The 20,262-nt window shown below is 38.5% G+C and overlaps 1 protein-coding gene across 1 annotated transcript in view; it reads right to left on the bottom strand.

The window, feature by feature from the left end:
• Positions 1-3,692: 3,692 nt before the first annotated feature.
• WDR64 (WD repeat domain 64) overlaps positions 3,693-20,262 on the bottom strand; it is a 77,241-nt gene continuing 60,671 nt past the window's right edge. Inside the window, exons 21-28 of the mRNA XM_087718039.1 lie at positions 20,075-20,180; positions 19,209-19,279; positions 17,119-17,228; positions 16,093-16,281; positions 14,241-14,340; positions 12,840-12,920; positions 6,763-6,855; positions 3,693-3,854 (exon numbers count right to left, since the gene is read on the bottom strand). Of these exons, the coding sequence (XP_087574165.1) occupies positions 3,840-3,854; positions 6,763-6,855; positions 12,840-12,920; positions 14,241-14,340; positions 16,093-16,281; positions 17,119-17,228; positions 19,209-19,279; positions 20,075-20,180 (765 nt within the window). The 3' untranslated portion in view covers positions 3,693-3,839. The remainder of the gene's footprint in view (positions 3,855-6,762; positions 6,856-12,839; positions 12,921-14,240; positions 14,341-16,092; positions 16,282-17,118; positions 17,229-19,208; positions 19,280-20,074; positions 20,181-20,262) is intronic.

Genomic DNA, 20,262 nt, shown 5'->3' on the forward strand with positions numbered 1-20,262 from the left:
AATGTCTTTCATTTAATATTTATTAAGTTTAAATTCTGCCTTATGGTAGGGCTATTTCAGTTCTGAAACTGCTTTGCTGCCTTTCCAAACACTTTCCTCCAAATGTAAGGTACCACAACATAACAATTGCCATATTAATAAATCAAAAGGTTGATATGTTCTAGATAGAATGCTTGCATGCATTTACTCTGAACCTAAGTATTTTTTTACTTGCAAATGAGTCATACAGTCATTCTGAAACTAATTTCCATCTCCGAAAATAATATTACACATTGTACAGCACTGCAGCCTGTTAATTTAAATTTACTGTCTACTCAATAAGCTTTGCAGCTATGAATTAGGCTTAAAGGTGGAACAATTTTTAAAGAGCTTAGTGCTTTGTACAATATATTTTATTGAACAGACAGATCTGGTGAGGAATCATTTTTCCCCTTTATTATTTGCCTGTGAGCAATTTGTACGTTACCATTCTTGCAAAATGATTTCTTTTTTTGGAAGTGTCAAGTAGTACACCCATCCTGGGGACAAAAATATATTCACAGTTATTTCTTCATTATCACTGAGATAAAAAGAGCAATGAGTCAAACAGCAATTGGAAAGTAGGCAAATATCAAAGAAAGAAATAATAGTTTTAATATATCACCCACTGCTTCTGTGCTATTAGGAGCATCAGTTACAGATTTTTAATCAAATTGCTGCCTACAAAGTTAATATTCAAGGTGTTACTGCAGTGTCATAATGACCCTCTGAATTTCTGCAGCCTGGTTCTGGTCACTGGATCCTTGGATTAAAACAAAATGTGTTTCTGCTTTCAGGAAACTTGCAAGTCTGTTTATGAATCTCCTAAAAAGATAACTGAAAACAGTTCTATCCCATACAGCTGACCTGGGTTAGTTGTTGTATTCTAATCTTTCATAAAATATAGCAGTATTGCCAAATGTTTTAATATGATTCTTCCAGGGGTGAAATCAACTTACCTTCACTACTGTTTTGCAAATATGAGTGCTTGTGTCACTTCTGTGCATACGCAGGACCTTCCGCACATGCGCAGAGTATAAAAAACGGGACATGATGAGGTCTGGGTGGGTGGGTGGAGGCTCCTGCCACCAGCGGTACTGGTTCACCCAAACCAGATAGAACTAGCTGAATTTCACCACTGGATTCTTCCATATAGGCTTATCAGATGATAATGATACAATCCACAAAGCCCATAAGACAATCTGACCATTCCTAGATGCAGGTAGTCCTCAACTTTCGACCACAGTTGAACCCCAAATTTCTAAGAACTAAGAACTACTGTTGCTGAGACATTTGTTAAGTGAGGTTAGCACCATTTTACACCCTTTCTTGCCACAGTTGTTAAGTGAATAACTCCAATTGTTACATTAGTAACATGGTTGTAAACTGAATCTGCCTTCCCTATTGACTTTGTTTCTCAGAAGGTCACAAAAGAGGATCACTTGACCCCAGGATAAATATGAGTCAACTGCCAAGCATTTGAATTTTGATCACCTGACCATAGGGATGCTGCAATGGTTGAAGTGTGAAAAATGGTCATGTCATTTTTTTTCTGGTGCTGTTTCAACTTTGAACGGTCACTGAGTGAACTGTTGTAAGTCAAAGACTACCTGTAATGCTGGTTCCTCAGAGCCAAAATTTAAAACATTCATACCAACTGCTAATGGCCTTCAAACATAATCCATAGATATCCCCTGAGGAAGACCATACGTATTTGTCAAGCATAAACAATTAAATAAAAACCAACACGATTAATAAAAATACTGAAAATGGCAAAGTATCCTACATTCTTGCAAACCATAATTATACTTATAAGAGTGTTTAGATTTGGAATAGACTAAATTGCTCGTATAAATGAGGGTCCCTCAGGCAAAATTGTGATTAATGTGTGTGTTCCTTCATATAGCACAATACTATCTCATTGCTATCAAGAGTAAAGCTCAGTAAAATTCAGTAATGCAGTAAAACTAACTTGCTTTCCTCTTTTTCATACCTTTGGAGGTTTCTTTATCTTCTCTGGCCTTTGCTTGTGGGAAGCCAGTTGGGAAGACCCCCTGAAGAAAGTGCAACTGTCAGCCCTGAAACTGACCTGACTGAGGCCATTTTGGGGTTTCAGTGTTGCCACACTGGAGCTGAGGGATGGGAGGTGGGTGGGGATAGCTGGGGTTTTGTAGCCAAAACAAAATACTTTCTACTGGGAACCAAGGACAGTTCCACAGGTGGCTGGAGAGAGGAGGAGTGAAGTTAGCAGGCAACTGGGTGGCACCTTGATTGGACCATGTGACTGATTGTTTGGGGAAGAGAAAAACTTTTAATTAGGTGAAAACCATGGGAACATAAGAGTTGGTTTTCACCAGCCTGTGCCAACATGATATATCCAATAAAACTATTCTTTGAGGAATTGACCTGCCTCGGAGTTCTGTATGCTCTGGATGTATTACTTGGGACCCTGATAGCAACTGTCATAAATACATGCCTGTTGCCAAGTACCTGAATTTTGATCACATCACTATGGGGATGTTGCAATGGGCATACATGTTAAAACCATCTGTTACTTTTCAGTGCTGTTATAACTTCAGTCACTAAATGCATTGTAAGTCAAAGTCTACTTGTATTTAAAGAATCACCTCTTCTCGGTTACATCTACCCAGCTCACCAGAATGGGAATGTAGGATATGTTACTGTGCCCATCTATTAAGGAAGTACAACTAATGGGACCCTTTGGAATATCACTCCTTCGGAAATAAGGTTGGCCTGCTCTTTGTTATTTTTCTGGAAGTCCTTGAAAAGATGGTTTTATCAGTGGGCCTAGAGACTCCAGGTTCATTCAAAGCCAATCAAGCATCACTGCCATGGGGTGGGGGGAGAGTTCTGGATTTTTTATAGTGTTGATTTTTAATGTTGTACACCACCTGGAGTCAGCGTGTGAGAGTTGGGCATCCATATAAATAATCTTAATTGTTCTGACCTAGGCTTCTCAAAACCACGAAGCTGACTCCTTGTCCCGATGAAACTCCTTTTATTTAGTTTAAAGTGAATTCCTCTCCAGCAAAGTCCCGGCCAACAGTCTTTCTAGAGATTTCACAACTACAGACTTTTATCAGGCTTCGAGAGCTGCAAGGACTGTAGTAGACAACACTTGGCAAGAAGTCAGGAACAGATCTTCATCCTAATGAATTGAATTAATTTTCTCTTGCAAACTCCACTCCCCTTTCGCTCCTCTTTATCCCCTATGGGAGGGGCCATTCACTGTCCACCTATGCCTTTACTACTGAGTTGACCCTTGTTCCTTAGCTATTCCCTTCTCCTGGCAGCTCTGTGCATGCACACACTGGGAACAGGCTCCAGCTGTTCTTCTGGGCCACTGATGTCCAACTCCAAAGGCAGCTGATAACTGTCAGACGGCTCTGGCCTCATCTTTGCCTCCGACGCAGAGCACTCGTCAGAGCCTTCCCCAGACTCCAGGAATGGCCCATGTTCCTTCCCAACCTCCTCACCGTCTGAGTCTGCCATCAGCTCTGCTGGCTGCTGGCGGGCCACAACATTCATAAATAAATAAATAAATAGAATCATTTACTTTATACTATTGATATAAGCTGGTGAATTTAAATGAGCACAGGTTTGTGTATACCTAGTTACTTGATACAAGATTCAATTAACAGCATGCGTATATGTTTGATTGCCAGTCTTTTTTATTTTCACCTTTGTTCATTGCAACACTTCTTACTGTTTCACAATTTTCGGAGTTGTACTGGGAGCAATGGGAAGGAAGAAACTGAAAGCAGTGGAATCTGACTGAGTTTTGCACCTTTGTGAGGGTGTCATAAATGTAATGTCTGTAAAAAAAAAAGCAATGTTTCTTTATATCATATTGAATGCCAGCTAACTTGTTGCTCAGGATAAAGATACAATATTCTCTGAGTTATTAAATTTCAAAGTTAATAACAGCAAATGCAAACTTTTATTTAACTAGGAAACCTGTTTATTAATCTAAATTGATATAAAATAGTGCTGCTACTTCAGCTTCCCAAATATGTGTTGATCCCAGGACTAACAGAATAACAGACTTGGAAGGGACATTGGAGGTCTTCTAGTCCAACCCCCTGCTCAAGCTTGAAACTCTATGCCAGGGGTCTGCAACCTTAAACACTCAAAGAGCCATTTGGACCGGTTTCCCACAGAAAACAAAACACAGGGAGCCACAAAACCTGGGTGGGCATAGCCAACTTGATGTCACTCACTCCCACTGAGTCACATGACACCCTCCAGCCATGCCTATCGAGGTTTTGTGGCTCTCTAGATTTCTATGGGATACAAGTATCTCTCTCTCTCTCTCTCCATCTCTTTCCCCATTTCTTTCTCTCTCTCCCATCTCTTTTTCTCCCTGTCTCCCTCATCTTTCTTTCTTTCTCTCTCTCCCTCCCTCCCATCTTTCCCTTCCCTCTCATCTCTTTCCGTCTCTCCCTCTCCCTTTCCCCATCTCTCTTTCTTCCTCTCTATCTCCCTCTCATCTTTCTCCCCATCTTTCTCCCTCCCTCCCCCTCTCATCTCTTTCTCTCTTTATTCCCGTCTCTCATCTTTTTCTCCCTTTCTCTCCCTCTATCTCCTCTTTCTCATATTTCTTTCTCTCCCCCTCCCTCCCTCTCTCCCATCTCTTTCTCCCTCCCCCTCCCCATCTTTTTCTATCTTTCTCCTTCTCTATCTCCCTCTCCCACCCACCCTTCTCTCATTGCTCTTTCTCCCTCCCTCTCCCCATCTCTCCATCCCTCTCTCTTTCTATCTCCCCCCTCTTCCCCATCTCTCTCCTTCTTCCTCTGCCTCCCTCATATTTCTCTCTCCCTCCCTCTCCCATCTTTCTCCCTCTCTCATCTTTTTCTCCTCCCTCCCTTTCTCATCTTTCTTTCTCTCTCTCCCTCCCTCTCCCCATCTCTCTCTTCCTCTCTATCTCCCACTCCCCCCTTTGCCTATCTTACCTCCTCTCTCCCCCTCCCTGTGTATCACTCTGTGTGTGTGTCTGTGAGTGTCTGTCTATGTCTCTCATGTGCACACAGGGTGGGCGCCTGCCCACCCACTTGAGGGCTTTAACAGGATGCAAAGGGATGTGGCTTTTCTCCTGCAGTAAGACTCTGGCCACCACCTTGCCATGCCCCCCCCCCCCCCCGGTACAACAGAAGGAGGATCGCTGGAGCCTTAGTGCAGGAGAGAAGCCATGTCTTTTTGCCCTCCTTAAGCAAGCGGCTGCCCACCCCGCACATGTCTTTGCTGTGGTTTGGCGCATGCTTGAGGAGGGTCTCTCCACGCATGCACACTCCCCGGCCCCACCACAGCCAGTTATGGGGTCGCGAGATGAGAAGGAGGGTCATCCAAAGAGAAGCCTCTGACACAGCTGGCGATCATTCCCCAGCCCAGATTTCCAAAAAGAAGAAATAAAAGTAGCAAAGTGCCCGAAGCAGAGCTTGCTGGCTTGGCCAGACAGAGAGAGAAGAGACACAGAGACAGAGAGAGAGAGCAGTGATGGGACAGGGAGCCACAGCAGAGGACTCAAAGAGCCACATGCGGCTCTGGAGTCGCAGATTGCTGACACCTCCCTATGTCATTTCAGACAAATGGTTGTCCAATCTCTTCTTTAAAACCTCCAATGTTGGAGCACCCACAATTTCTGGAAGCAAATCTTTCCATTGACTAATTGTTCTAACTGTCAGGAAATTTCTTCTTAGTTCTAGGTTGCTTCTCCCTTGATTAGTTTCCATCCATTGCTTCTTGTTGTGCCTTTGGGTGCCTTGGAGAATAGGTTGACCCTGTCTTCTTTGTAACAGCACCTTAGATATTGGACACACTGCTATCATGTAACCCCTAGTCCTTCTTTTCATTAATCTATTGTCAGTTTGTCTAGTTTGACCCAATAAAAGAAACACAACATTGTTTAGAATTTGTTGTAAGCCTCCATTCCCAATAATTAATTTTCCTATTAATAGTCTTCTCTGAATTTTTGAATTATTCAACATATCCATTTGAAAATGACATTCAAAAGTTCAGTTTAAGAATTTCATCATTTTTGTGTGTTATATCTAGACAGAAATGAATACAACTGAATGCTAAAGGTCTGTGTATCTTTTCTCAATGTCTTAGATAGGTATAAGAACAACACCTTTTGTATTTTAAATGCTAACAGGATAGAGCCATAATGACCAAGCCCCGTTTTTTGGAAACTGATTATTTGGTAAGATTAAAATCACAGTATGATGTTTTTGATGTCTAACCTGATCCCATGATTGATGATAATAAAACATCCTGAAAATAATAAGGGCATCAACAGATTTGCACTTCCCCTATTTTCCAATGTAGGTCAGCTACTTAGACCACTAAAAAAGCTTAATTATGATAATCCAGTTGCTTGTATTTATTTTGTCCCAGAATGAAAGGCTTTGGTATTGTGTGGATATATTCCATATAGTGGAATTATTTTTGTTTCTTTATTGATTGCTATAAGGATGTATCATATTTTAAAGAAATATAACTTAAATTGAATTTTTGTTGTCTCCAACCAAAATCTGGCAATTAAAAAAAAACAATTGAAATATAATAGCCTTCATATCTGCAAGCAATTTATCTAATTCCAGTAGATAAGATTATATATTTAGGTTGGGTTGACTGTGGAGTCCATGGTACTTTTTGAGCATATTGGGTAGCTCACATTTATATACCGGTACTTAACATGTGTAGAAGAAGAAATAGTTAACTCACGGAAGTTTGAAGAAGTTTACTTCTCTTGGCCATATTTTCAAAAGAACCATCTAGATCAGCAGAGGCTATTTTCAGCTTTGGAGGTGTTACAACCTTTTTCAAATAATTCAGAAAAATCAAGAATTATGTGAAAAGCTGCAATAGTTTATGAAGGAACATGGACAAGAAAAAATAATCTATTATCCGGTGTCTTGAAATCATCTTTATAAGAGCTTTTCAATGTTTACCACATTCACACTTACCACCATCAGTAGTATTCCTGTTTCAAATATGACTGGGAAAAGATTTATGTTGGAATTGGCATCCAGGTTATCTTCAGAAAAGTTTCATAGTTTTAGAATTTACATACATGATTAGTGTGGTGTTTCTTTACAAACCAAACATTCATATTATCAACCATCCTTATCCAGAGGCAAAGTGTTTACTTTGACTTAAAAGTTTTCAATGCAGTTTTCTTTTTTGCTTTTTGAATGACCTGTTTGTCACATTTATATAGTCTAAAAAAATCAGTTATATATGGACTTCAGCTCTCTCCCCCTCCCCTGCTCAAAAATATAAAATGCCCACATGTCTGTCATAAACATGGATCTTTTGAAGAAAAAAAAAACCCTGGAGAATTTCTGCAAATTCAAGACAGATGATGGTATGCAATTCCTTAGATACTTCAGATCTTAGATTGTGCATTTCCCTATCATCCAGTAAAGTTTAATTTCCTGTATTCTTATCTCATGGATGTTCAAGATGCTATAAAAAGTGCAGGGTTTTGCTTTTGCCTTCCTTTTCTATAAAATCATCAATTATACTGTCATTAGTGGAAAATATAGTCAATTGCTTATTCTGTTTTGTTGTTTATTTACAGCATTTTTTAAATACCATATTTGTAATCCTGTGCTCTCTTTTTTTCCCAGGAGCAAATTTAATTCATGCTATTCGAAATCACCAAGCTCTGACTTGGTCTCTCATTCCCCCAAAGGTATGCTGAGTTAGAACTACTCTGTACTTTGTCAGTGACTAACTACCAGGAAATTCAGGTGCTAGGACTGTAGTCTAAACTGGGAAGTCAGATAATGACTACGTGCATGACGTAGTCATTTTCTGACTCTTCCAACAGTCGTGAAGTCACATCAGTTAATGTTACGTCCTGTCGGGTTAGAACTTCAAGAGAAGATACAAACTCATCATAGCTTTCATCCAACGAAGAAAAAATAATGTAGACCTGGTGTAGCTCAGAAAAAATCAACTCCTTTTCATGTAGCTCCTGGAAAACTGCTTTCATAAAGTTCAAATGAGCTAACATATCTCCACCTTTCTGGAGCCGTGTTCTGAACAGTTTACGTGTAATATGAAAATGCTTACCCATAGCGTCACATACATAAATTCTCTTTAAAGTATCCCAACACCTCACAGCTGAATCTTCACCATGAATATGAACCAGTTGTTGGTCAGCTAATGTTAGTCCAATGATACACATTGCTCGTTCATTGGCATGGTGAAACTCCGCTATCTTCTTGGCGTCATCATCATCCTGTGGATCCCAGGCAGATACATCTGGTGGGTTCCGCACAACATCCCATAGCCCTTCTCTACGCAAGAGCAGACTGCACTTCGTGGACCAGGAAACATAGTTTGCGCCATCCAACTGGGTGACCATCGACAAATTCGTTGCTTGTTCATGCGCCATCTTCATAGGGATAGGTGTTATGACGAACAGCTATCTGGATACGGTGGTGTGCAGCGACTCCAGCTCCCCTATCGCTACTAACGTTACACTGGGCCCATAACCAATGTTAAGTATATCTCCTTTTAGAGAATGTGTATCCTACTTTATTTTTGTTAATGCAAGTAAAGTTATCCTTGTTTTAACTTCGGCGGCTGTGATTGATAGCGTGAGTATTCAGTGGCACATTCCTTGCTACCTTCTGCTACTCAACTCTAGTCTCCAAAAGGAGATATACTTAACAATCTATGTACTCTGCAGGAGTTTAGCTTGACTATAAGACATTTTTATCTTTTATGGCTTTCTGCTAGTGAAGCTATGCTTTTATGGTTATATTTCACTGAGGTTAGATATCTAAGCCAAAATTCATGCAGGAAGATTTTTAGGCTGCAGAACTATATCCATTCAATATTTGCCTGTTACACAAAGAATAGTCTCTTGCTGAAAAACACTATGGCTTAAATAGCATTTTTACTTTACTTAATAAAACAACATTTATTACTTTTAAAAAGCTAAGAAGCAATTTTATTCTGATCTGTATTTTAAACTAATATGCTCCCTTAATTATTCATTTTCATCTATTAATCACATCAGAGGTTCATAAGCTATTGCTCTAACAACCTTTGATGCAGTTTACAAAGCTCCTTTAAAAGGTGTCAATAAATTATAATGCACCTAAACATCAAGATTTGTTAAAATGCATGATCAGATTTTACACTCTCTCTCAAATGATAATGACGCTTATAGTGTAATCAGTATTGGAATGTAATTCTGGATGATGACTCCATGGGTACCCATGGCAGACCAAAGACAGAAGATCATATGTGTCTTGCAGTCCAGCCTTCTCCATACATGCTTCACAATCATGCAGCCCAATTTGTGAGCCATAAACATCCTTTCTTAAAATCTTGAATATAGTCCCCAGACTCCTTGAATTTTGACAGCATGCAGAATACTGCATTGCCAAACTGAGATGGCAAGCCTTCCTCTTGGCAGGTCAAAGGTTAGAATGATAAACAAAATTTGAATCCAAAGCAGAACTATAATTTAAGAAAATGTCTCTGACATGATCCCTTGTCTTGGTTGTGGCTCTTTTTCTCATCCTCAAAGTTACTATTACAATCCGTTATACTTATTTTCTATAACCGACTGCTTTTTCTCTGCAAGCTATTGCCTGATAATTTTTTAAAATATAATTTTATTGTAAGTTTTAAAAACAAGAGTGAAAATTAATACATTAAAGTAATTAAGTTTAAAAGTAAAAAAGAGAAAAATGAAGAGATAAAAGAGAAAGCTAAAGTGGAAAAAGAAAAAAGAAAAAAGTAAAGAAAATATAAAGATACAAGTAAAATTATAGATTTACCTGTTTCTCTAAAGTTATATTGTGATTCTTCCTATAATTTATTCTATCTAATCAGCAAAACCATTTTTTCCATTTTACATAAAAAGTTCATTTTTCAGTCAACAATAAGCATAAATATTTTCTCCAATTAAACAGGTCAATTTGTCCAATTCTTGCCTCTTAGGACAAAATTAAGCTTGTGCTATTGATTTACTCAATTGGAAATGTATGATGGTCATGGCTCAACCGACTTGGGCTAAATGCTGGGGATTCACCCCAAGCCCTTGGGATAATTCACAGGTTAAATAGAGGCTAAAGAAGGGCTGTTTTTCTTATCCAGCACACAGTAGTTCTGATCTACATCAGTCCACTGTACACCGGCAACTGAGTAAAAATAAATGCAGAAGTTTGATTTACTGTTCTACTTCCTAAAACAGAACATATTTCTTTGCCTGTTAAACAAGAAGATGCTGTCTTCCTGTTGCTAGTGTGCTCTTACAAACATTTTTCTTTCTTCAAGCAAATATTAAACAACTATTCACTAAGAAAGCTGTGGGACTTTTCAGCATTCACTGATACTGTTTCCTGCAAAGGTCATTTTTTTAGTCATTTTTTAGTCATTTTATTAAGATTTATAGGCCGCCCTTTTCCCTGAGGGGACTCAGGGCGGCTTACAATCACAGGGAAAGGGGTGCAATATCAAAGACAAACAATATGTGAACAAAAGAAAGAAAATAATAAAACACAACTTGCATTCAACAGTCAACACTCGGGCGGGTAAATTGGGAACCTATCCCCAGGCCTGATGGGAGAGCCAGGTCTTGAGGGCTGTGCGGAAGGTCTGGATGGTGGTGAGGGTACGGATCTCGACGGGGAGGTCGTTCCACAGGGTCGGAGCTGCAACAGAAAAGGCTCTCCTCCGTTTAGTCACCAGTCGACATTGACTGGCGGATGGAGTTCGGAGGAGGCCCAGTCTGTGCGATCTAATCGGTCGGAGGGAGGTAATCGGCAGAAGGCGGTCTCTCAAGTACCCAGATCCACTACCATGGAGTGCTTTAAAGGTGGTCATCAATACCCTGAAGCGCACCCGGAGATCGACAGGTAGCCAGTGCAGCTCGCGGAGGATAGGTGTAACGTGGGCGAACCGCGGTGCGCCCACTATCACTCGCGCGGCTGCATTCTGGACTAACTGCTGTAATCAGCTGTCAAACAGAATAGATGGAGGTGTGAGTCAAAATTTAAAAATATTTCAAGGTGGGAAGAGTTAGATAGGAAGGTTTCATGTTTGAAAATTAAAACAGACCATTCCCCTGATCCAAATCAAAACCAATGCAGCGCTGCCTGTAAAGTATGTTGCTCTACACTATTCTATAAATTGTTAATTCAAGCCAGTTACCCCCTTTACTAATAACATGATTCTCTTTATATATTAAAATCCTATTTAACCAGTAGCTTAATCAAAAGCCACAAAAAAAGCATGGCATAACATTTCTTCAGTTGATAACTCGGAAATGGAAAATGGAAAACTAGTGTCTTAAGTTACCGGAGATTTAGCAGTTTCTTGATAATTTTGTATGTTTAGGTGACCGAGGAGGTTGGAATAATGATCGTTCCAATGAGAAACAAGGAGGTATTTCACATATAATATTTCAGTAATTATTGCATTTACATTTATACGTTTGATGTCAACAAAACCATAAGCATTTCTTCCTGGAATGTTCCCATTTTCAGAATGGGATGTAGTTGATGGTCTCCAATCTACTTCCATGCTCTAAATTATTATCTATAATAAATTACCATATAATAAATATAATAAATTATTATAATAAATTATATAATAAATTATCATAAAAGTATCTGCTATAATGTCCTATCTATCAATGACTACTTCAGCTTCAACCACAACAATATATGAGCACACAATAGATACAAACGATTGCAGAAAATACGACTTCAGCAACAGAGTGGTCAGTGACTGGAATGGATTACCTGACTGTGGTTTCTTCCCCAAACCACCACAACTTTAACCTTAGACTATCTACTGTGGACCTCACCCCATTCCTAAGAGGTCTGCAAGGGGCATGCATAAGCGCACCAAAGTACCTACTATCCCTACCCTAATGTCCCCATTTATTCATATTCATTTCGTGTATTCAAAATCATGCTTACACTTATATGTTATCTAATACATGTTTGATGAAATAAATAAATAAAAATAAATACTCCCTGAAAATTTGTTCTGGAGTTCCATAATTTTGCAGGAGATAGGTGCAGAGAAAAGAATCATTTTCCAGAATTGAGGAAGAGCTATTCTGGACTCAAACCAATGTCTATATTAAAAGTTTTCAACTGGGAAGTTACTAACTTTCTCCCAAAAGCAAATATCGTGGATTTCTTTTTTTTTAAAATTCAGCTTGTTCTGCTAAGACAATCAAGTCTCCTGAAAAAAGTGCTCCAAAAGGGAAGGAAGAATAGAAAGCGATAAGATGACATGGCTTAAACTAAGATGTAAAATTGGTTTCATTTGAAAGAAATCTGCCTTTCACATCATAGTACTTCACAAGTCTCCTCAGAATTCAGTGGAACTTCTGGTTATATGTGTATATTCTGCTGAGTTAAACTTTCATTCAGATATTCATGGTTATGTTGTAAATTTAATTCAGATGATTTGGTAAAGACAATCATTATGACAGTTACAGTATACAGTATAGATATTTATTGTCCATCCAAATATGCAAAGTCTTATACAAAGTTAGATCTTATTAATGATGATGGGTGATTTGAACCCCAACTGATAAAAACTTACATTCTATATTAGAAAGGAAAAATATTAAGTCAACCCTAGTTCAAGAAAATGTTATCAAAATGCTATAAATGTTATCAAGTATTACAAATACTTTATAAATAAATACTGGCAAATTCACAGAGAATAACTTTCATAATAGCTTAATTAAGCATAGCTTAATTTTAATGTTGTCTTTATGAAGCTTCCATTTAAGCAGATTACTTTGAACTCACCCTATAGATTGGTATAGCTCCAAATACAAAACCAGCGTCTTTGTTTCCAGATTTGAAACTTTCCAAAGGGGTTTTATTGACCTGTAATATTAAAATAATATAATTTAAGTTCCAAAAAATGGGACGCGGTGGCTCAGTGGCTAAGACGCTGAGCTTGTCAATCAGAAAGGTGAGCCGTTCAAATCTCTAGTGAGCTCCTGTTACTTGTTCCAGCTTCTGCCAACCTAGCAGTTCAAAAGTATGTAAAAATGCAAGTAGAAAAATATGGACCCCCTTGGTGGGAAGGTAACAGTGTTCCGTGTGCCTTCAGCATTTAGTCATGCCGGCCACATGACCATGGAGAATGTCTTCGGACAGCACTGGCTCTTTGGCTTTAAAACGGAGATGAGCACCTCCCCCTAGAGTCGGGAATAGACTAGACTAGCAATATATGCGAGGAGAACCTTTACCTTTAAGTTCCAAAAATATTTGTCTCTCAGTTATATTGTATTTAATATATTAAATTTGTATTTCTAAAATCTGGTTTAAGTTGAATTCAATGCCTGTTTCATTTAAGTAGAGCTGTTTTAGCAAAAATAATGGTGGCTAGTTATAGTTCTGACTTGTAGACTAGACTGGGAAGTAAAAGAATCTCCAGAAGATGGCAAGGCATACCATTTCTGTATTGTTACATCCCTCCCTCCCACCCTCCCTCCCTCCCTCCCTCTAGTGCAGTGGTTCTCAACCTGTGGGTCGTGACCCCTTTGGGGGTCAAATGACCCTTTCACAGGGGTCGCCTAAGTTCATCGGAAAACACGTATTTTCCATGGTCTTAGGAACCGAGACACCAATTTTATGGTTGGGGGTCACCACAACATGAGGAACTGTATTAAAGGGTCACGACATTGGGAAGGTTGAGAACCGCTGCTTTAGTGTCTATAAAGTCACCAAAAGCTGAGTTCAATTCAAGGAATTTCACAACAGCAATATTCTTCTTTTTTTCATTATTTCAACATGTTAGTTTGAACAAAAAAAGGAATGTTAGTATTATTATCATTATACAATGTAAGGCATAACATTTTTCTTAAATACTCTGGAAGTATGAAATTTAAGCATTGCTTATTATACTTTGAGTCATAATCTGACAGCATGATAATTCTCAAATTTCATATTACGCAGTTGGAAGAAACCAAAAGCTTTTCTAGCCAAAACCAAGTCTTTCTTACTGTCTTGCTTAGCGTGATCCAAAATCCAATAAAGTCCAATAACCATTCCAATAAGACACTGTTTCTTAACCTTAGCAACTTTAAGATGTGTGGACTTCAACTCCAAGAATTTCTAAGCCAGGAGTTGAATTGTATACATCTGAAAGCTGCTGAGGTTGACAAACAAAAGGCAAAATAAAGTTTCAATAGTAAGCACCTTGGGAGAAGCCAGGGACTTGAAAAACTTAAAATCCAGATCAACATCATGTCGGCTAGGCTTTTTCAACTTTAAAGATGACCTGGTCAGAGACTTCCATCTATTTAAAAGATATAATTGAGAAACAATGTTACTTGCAAAACAAAGGAAGCATTCAGTTTCGTAATTATGTCTGTGATGAATACCATTAATTGGAATTTTAATATGGCCATCAGGAAAAAAATAGTGGTACTTTGCTAGTTTAATTCTGCAATTTGCTTAGGCATAAGCCCCATTGAAATACAATTATCGAAGAATAACATTCATTGAATACAATGGCTATTTATTCTGATTATGTATTTGTAAGATTGCTTTAAATCAGAAATACACTCAGGCAGGACTCTGGCATGGAGTACCCTTCTTTAAGAAATAAAATTTATTTAATGATTGCCCATCTCCAGTGGACTCTGGGTGGCACACAAAACTATAAAAAATAGTTACAACTATTAAATTGGACAGATGGCAAATACAATAAAACAGAGCAGGGGCCTTACAAAAATCTTGAAACACCAACCCAGCCTGGGATCCAGGCCAGGTTTTCAAAGGTCTCTGGAACCCCAGGAGAGAGGATACCTCTCTTATATAAGGTATGTGTGGGATACTGTTCCAGAGGGTGGGAGCAGCAACAGAAGGCATGTTTCCATGGTCCCACAAAGTGACAGTGTTTCATGGACCTGAAGCACAGTCACTATTCGGGAATGTACTGGATGGGCAGAAACTATTGGAGATAATTTTATTGACAGGGAAACAATACTTCAATAATGAATAGATTAGAATAGGAAGAGATTGATGGAAGATAAATATTTTCAGCATTAGCTAATCGCTGCCAGACTGCAAATCCTATTTGATGCATGACATCACAGTGAGAAAAAATGATGTTTCCCACTATGTCGCTCCTAACAATGAAACAGAAAAACCAAGCTAAAAAGGAGAGGCAATTAGTTATTACCCCAGATGTAAGTAAAAGATTCAGGTAGTTGAGACAAAATAATTCCTGATTTATTTTAGAGGAATGGATAAATGATGAAGACATTTCTGGGAAAAATTAAGAATCCTATTAACATTAATATAAAAAGACCATCAAAAATTTAACAGAAACTCAATTAGCTGACATCATGTGCCACTCCTTATACAAATATGATTGTGTGAAATGAAGTATATCTGGTGCAGAATCTATATACCATTAAATTTCTCCTGTTTATAATTTTCTGCTGGGTGAAATGGGACTAAATTAAATCTAGCATCTCTTACTCCTATTGGATTCAAATCTTGCCTCTCTGCTGCTGTGGTCAGCATTGGTCACATATTGTCATGGCCCAATGGATGAATGACAATGTGGAACTGAAAGCAAAATTTGAAATGTCTTAATGGCAATAGGCAATGAGGGATGGGATGAGAGATTTTCAGATGCTTACTGATAAGATAAGATGATGGGGGGGCGGGGGGAAATGGGGGACAACCAATGGTCAACTGGTGAGACTTCTTCCTCTCAAGAGGGAGATCGTTCTTGGGAATATACCAGAATGGAGAGCAGCATAGCAGTCTTCTTCATGGTCTTTAGTTCCCTTGGTTTCCCCTTCTGCCACCCAAATTCTGTGCGTTAGACGAGGAAGAAGAGAAAAGTTCACTAAGGCTATGAAAGTGTGTGTGTGTGTGTGAAATGGTGCCAGCCTTATTATAAGTGGAAAGGATGATTCAACAGGTCATCGACTGTCTAGTTAATCATAATACCAATGAGCCTCTTATCTCCATTACTTCTGATTTGAAAGTACGCTAAACACATACTTTCAGCAAAGCAGATGTGCAACCTCACCTTTCCCTGTCAAAAAACAGAGGGTATCCAAACTTCTGCTTTTTATCCATAAACTTGTATTCTTCTTTTATTGTGAATGGAATTTCATTTACATCACAAGGCAAAATTATATCGGAGGATTCAGTAATTTCAAACAATCTGCGCTGTCCAAAATAGCCAAAGTAGACTCCACGAATTGAATGCCAAAGTCTATTAAAGAAATCCAACCAAGAAATATTTAAAAAATATTGTCAGCATAAAAAGATCTTGGAGCCAATGATATGGAGAGGCTTCAAATAATATTATGAAAAATACTAATCAAGTACAATTGGCATTATAATAATTTTTAATGGGGTACCTTTCAGGACAATAGATTAATAAGAGAATGACAATTCAGGTCAATATACGTATGTAATTGCCAAGGTGGCAATTGTAATGTTTCATCAGCTACCCTTTGGTAACAATTGGCTCAATGAAAAAGATCATGGAATATGCTTGCTGGGAACACCAACTTTTAAGTAAGACTTTCCCTGAACATTTTCCCTTTGTCATTGTCTTCTTTTTTTAATATATATTTTAGCCATCTTTCACTAGTGGCCATCTTTTTATGGTTGGCTAAGTTGCTATCATGAGAGACCAACACAGCCAAATTCCCAGTCTCCCAAGCCCCATTAATAGGATGCATAGTCAGCTCCAAAACTGATAGACACTTAGCAAAGGTGGGTTTCTACCAGTTTAGACCAGTTTGGCTGAACTGGTAGTGGTTTTCCGGCCTAGGTCGCCAGAACTGGCAGTGACCCAGGCCTGCCATGTCTCCGAACCAGTTCCCTGATTGGGGCAGCATGTTTCCCCCCCTTTTTTAATGTTCTGCACACGCGCAGATCTATTTTTGGGTAACTGCGCACATACGCGGAGAGAACTGGCAGTAATGTTGGCAGCAACCCACCTTGGCACCTAGTAAAGAACTATCTAGGCTGGCTAATGTTGGGATTGAGAGCCTCAGACAAAAAACTGTCAAATAAGCGGTAACAGCTATATATAACTAACCTGACAGAACCATCGGTGGATGCAGTCACCACTAGGCATTTTTCAGCATCACAAAACAGGCTGATTATTTTAGCAGAATGAGCCCGCCAACACATTTGTTGCTTTACTTGCTACAAAAAATATAAGTTAACATTAGCTGTCTTCATATGCACAATTAAGTCAGAATTCTTAACACTTGAAGAAGGCACAGTGGCCAGGTTCAGACACAGCTAAGTCTCAGTAGATGATTTTCACATCATGCCAAGCCAAAAGTGGACAAGATACATTATGTCTTAATTGTATATACCGTATTTTTCGGAGTATAAGACACACAGTTTTTCCTCAAAAAAGAGGCTGAAAATCTGGGTGCGTCTTATACATCGAATAGAGCATTTTTTGCCTCCTGAAGCCCCGCCCACTTCACCAAAATGGCCATGCATACCCTTATGGAGGCTTTCAGAGAGCTCCTGGGGGCTGGGGAGGGCAGAAATGAGCAAATAATGGGCTGTTTTTTGCCCCCCCCAGCCGTCAGCAGCACTCTATAAGCCTCCATAAGGCTATGCATGCAATTTTTTTTGACAAAAACCGGGCCCGTTTTCACAAAAAAACGGATTGTTTTTTGTTCATTTTTGCCCCCCCACCCTCCCAGGAGCACTCTGCAAGCCCCCCAAGGCTATTCATGCTTTTTTTTTAAAAATGGCCCATTTTAGCATAGGGGAGATTTGCAGAGTGTAAAAACTTTTTTTTTCTTTTGGAAAACTCTTTAACTGATTGAAGAGAATTACATTGATCAAGTGCTGTGCCAGCAGAAATATCTACCTTTCTACTGTATTTCTCTCTCTCTCTCTATTTCTCTCTTTCTATCCCTCAACCTACCTACACACACACACACATACTCTCTCTCCCTCCCTCCCTACTGTATTTCTCTCTCTCTCTATTTCTCTCTCTCTCCCTTTATCTACCTACCAACCTACCTATCTCTCTCCCTACCTATCTACTGAATTTCCCTCTCTCTATCTTTTTCTATTTCTCTCTCTCTATCCCTCTACCTACCAATGTACCTACACAAATTCTCTCTACCCTTCCTACCTACTGTATTTCTCTCTCTCCATTTCTCTCTTTCTCTCCCTTTATCTACCTACCTACCTAACTACTCTCTCTCTCTCTTCCTACCTACCTACTGTATTTCTCTCTTTCTCTCCCTCTCTATCCCTCTACCTACCTACCTACTTTTTTTTTTAAAAAGCCTCTTCAAAACCTTGGTGCGTCTTATACTCTAGTGTGTCTTATACTCCGAAAAATACGGTATGTGTGAGACAGTCTACAATGCCAGATAGTCTGGGGACTATTGATGGGTAAATGGAAGTTATAATGTCCACGCAGTTGAAGTTTAAAGAACAGGTTGTGAAAAAAAGGTGTGAAGACTCAAATTCTAGGTTTTATGTGAGAACTTAAGCATGTTCAAATTGTTAATTTGATATGGAAAACTGAGCTACCCATGACGAAGTGATGCAGTCACGTAACATCAAACTTTCCCAATTGCCATTGTTAAGCGAGGACTACCGGTTGCCATTTGCTTTTGTTAAACTTCATTGCTTGTGCCTATTTCTTTCATTTATTAACATTTCTTTACATTTTATTTCTGCCTTCTGAGCAGTCTTTTGAATTATTTGCAAACATTCACCTCTCCAGTCAAGTCATTAAAAATGTTGATATGTAAAAGCCTGTGATTGATCTTGTGATAATCACATAATTAATATTCATGCCATTATTTAATAGAATTATTTTTAATAATACTTAGATTATTAATATACTAATCCAAATTAATAATCTAATTTTAATTTATAAATATCAGATTTGTAAACATTTTAGTAACTTCAAATGTTAATTTAGCAGCTTTGGGCAATAAAAATTCTGCATGTAAGCCATATTGAAAACAATCCTCATTTCCACAGATGTTTCTTGAATTATACAAATCATTAACTATTCATTTGCTTCATTTACTTTTAGTGTTTAAATTAAATCTGTATGTAACGCAAAGAATTTAGATTATGCGTGAATCCATGTAAATGAACTGGAGGATGGCAGGCATTATTTTGCATTTTGCTCACCCTGTCCTTCCTGCTTGGATCTTTTTGATTTTCCAGGAATAAGCCAATATTCCATCGAATAACATTTCCCTCTGTAAGACAAATCATCTATTAAAAAATCAGAACTTTTTTCATAATACAGAATTGGCCAAGGGCCGTCCCTAAAATAATCCTGTAGGTTAAGAAGCAGCGGAATTGGCATCAAGTGAACAATGATATTTTATTATTCAAACAGGGTCTCTTGATGGCTATTTTGTTCTGATTAAAGAAGACAGCTTAATATAAATTATTTTTATATCACAGAAAGCCATTTTTCTCATTTATAGCAGTGTTTAAGGAAGGCTATGAACACATTTTCATTTCACCAAAACCTTATCTAGATTACTATGAAAAACAGATTCAACAACTACTGACATCCACCTGGAATCTTGCTATTATCTTATACAGTGCAATGCTGTGTGTATCAGAGGTGGGTTGCCAATTTTTATACTACCGGTTCAGGCGCACTCCCATGTGCGCTTGCGATGCTTCCGAGCATTCGCAGAAGTATCCGGGCAGGTGGGCAGAGCCCCCCGCTGCCACTATTACCGGGCATGATTCTTGCCTCACCAGCTTAATCTTTTGCATACAGTTTCTTGCAGTTAGGTATATTACATTTTTACACATATGATTTATTTACTAAGAAAGTCTATATACCTGTTGTTTTAACAAATGAGGGTGGATTACAGATACATTTAGAAAAAAAAGCATTCACTTGTACATTAAGGTATAACTGATATAATAGTATCATTCAAAGACCTGGAAAAGTACTTATTTTATTTATTTAACAAATGTGTATAGCCACCCACCTATACTATATGAGAATCATACCGAGCAATAAAGCTTACCTTTATTAGCAGCAAAAAGCATTTTGGCAGCCCCATCAATACAAAGTGCTGTCAAAGGAATTGGAGCATGTTTTGTGTAAGGTAGAATTTCTTTTAGTAGATCTCCCTTTACAAACAGAAATGCAATCACAATTTAACAAATCAGAATTTTCTGCAGTTAGGACTTGGGGATTGTGTGAGTCATACCC

The sequence above is a fragment of the Thamnophis sirtalis genome, unplaced genomic scaffold (assembly GCF_051295495.1).
Source record: "Thamnophis sirtalis isolate CommonGarterSnake01/CBP01778 unplaced genomic scaffold, rThaSir2_p1.2 scaffold_6, whole genome shotgun sequence".
In the NCBI taxonomy this organism is placed as follows: domain Eukaryota; kingdom Metazoa; phylum Chordata; class Lepidosauria; order Squamata; family Natricidae; genus Thamnophis; species Thamnophis sirtalis.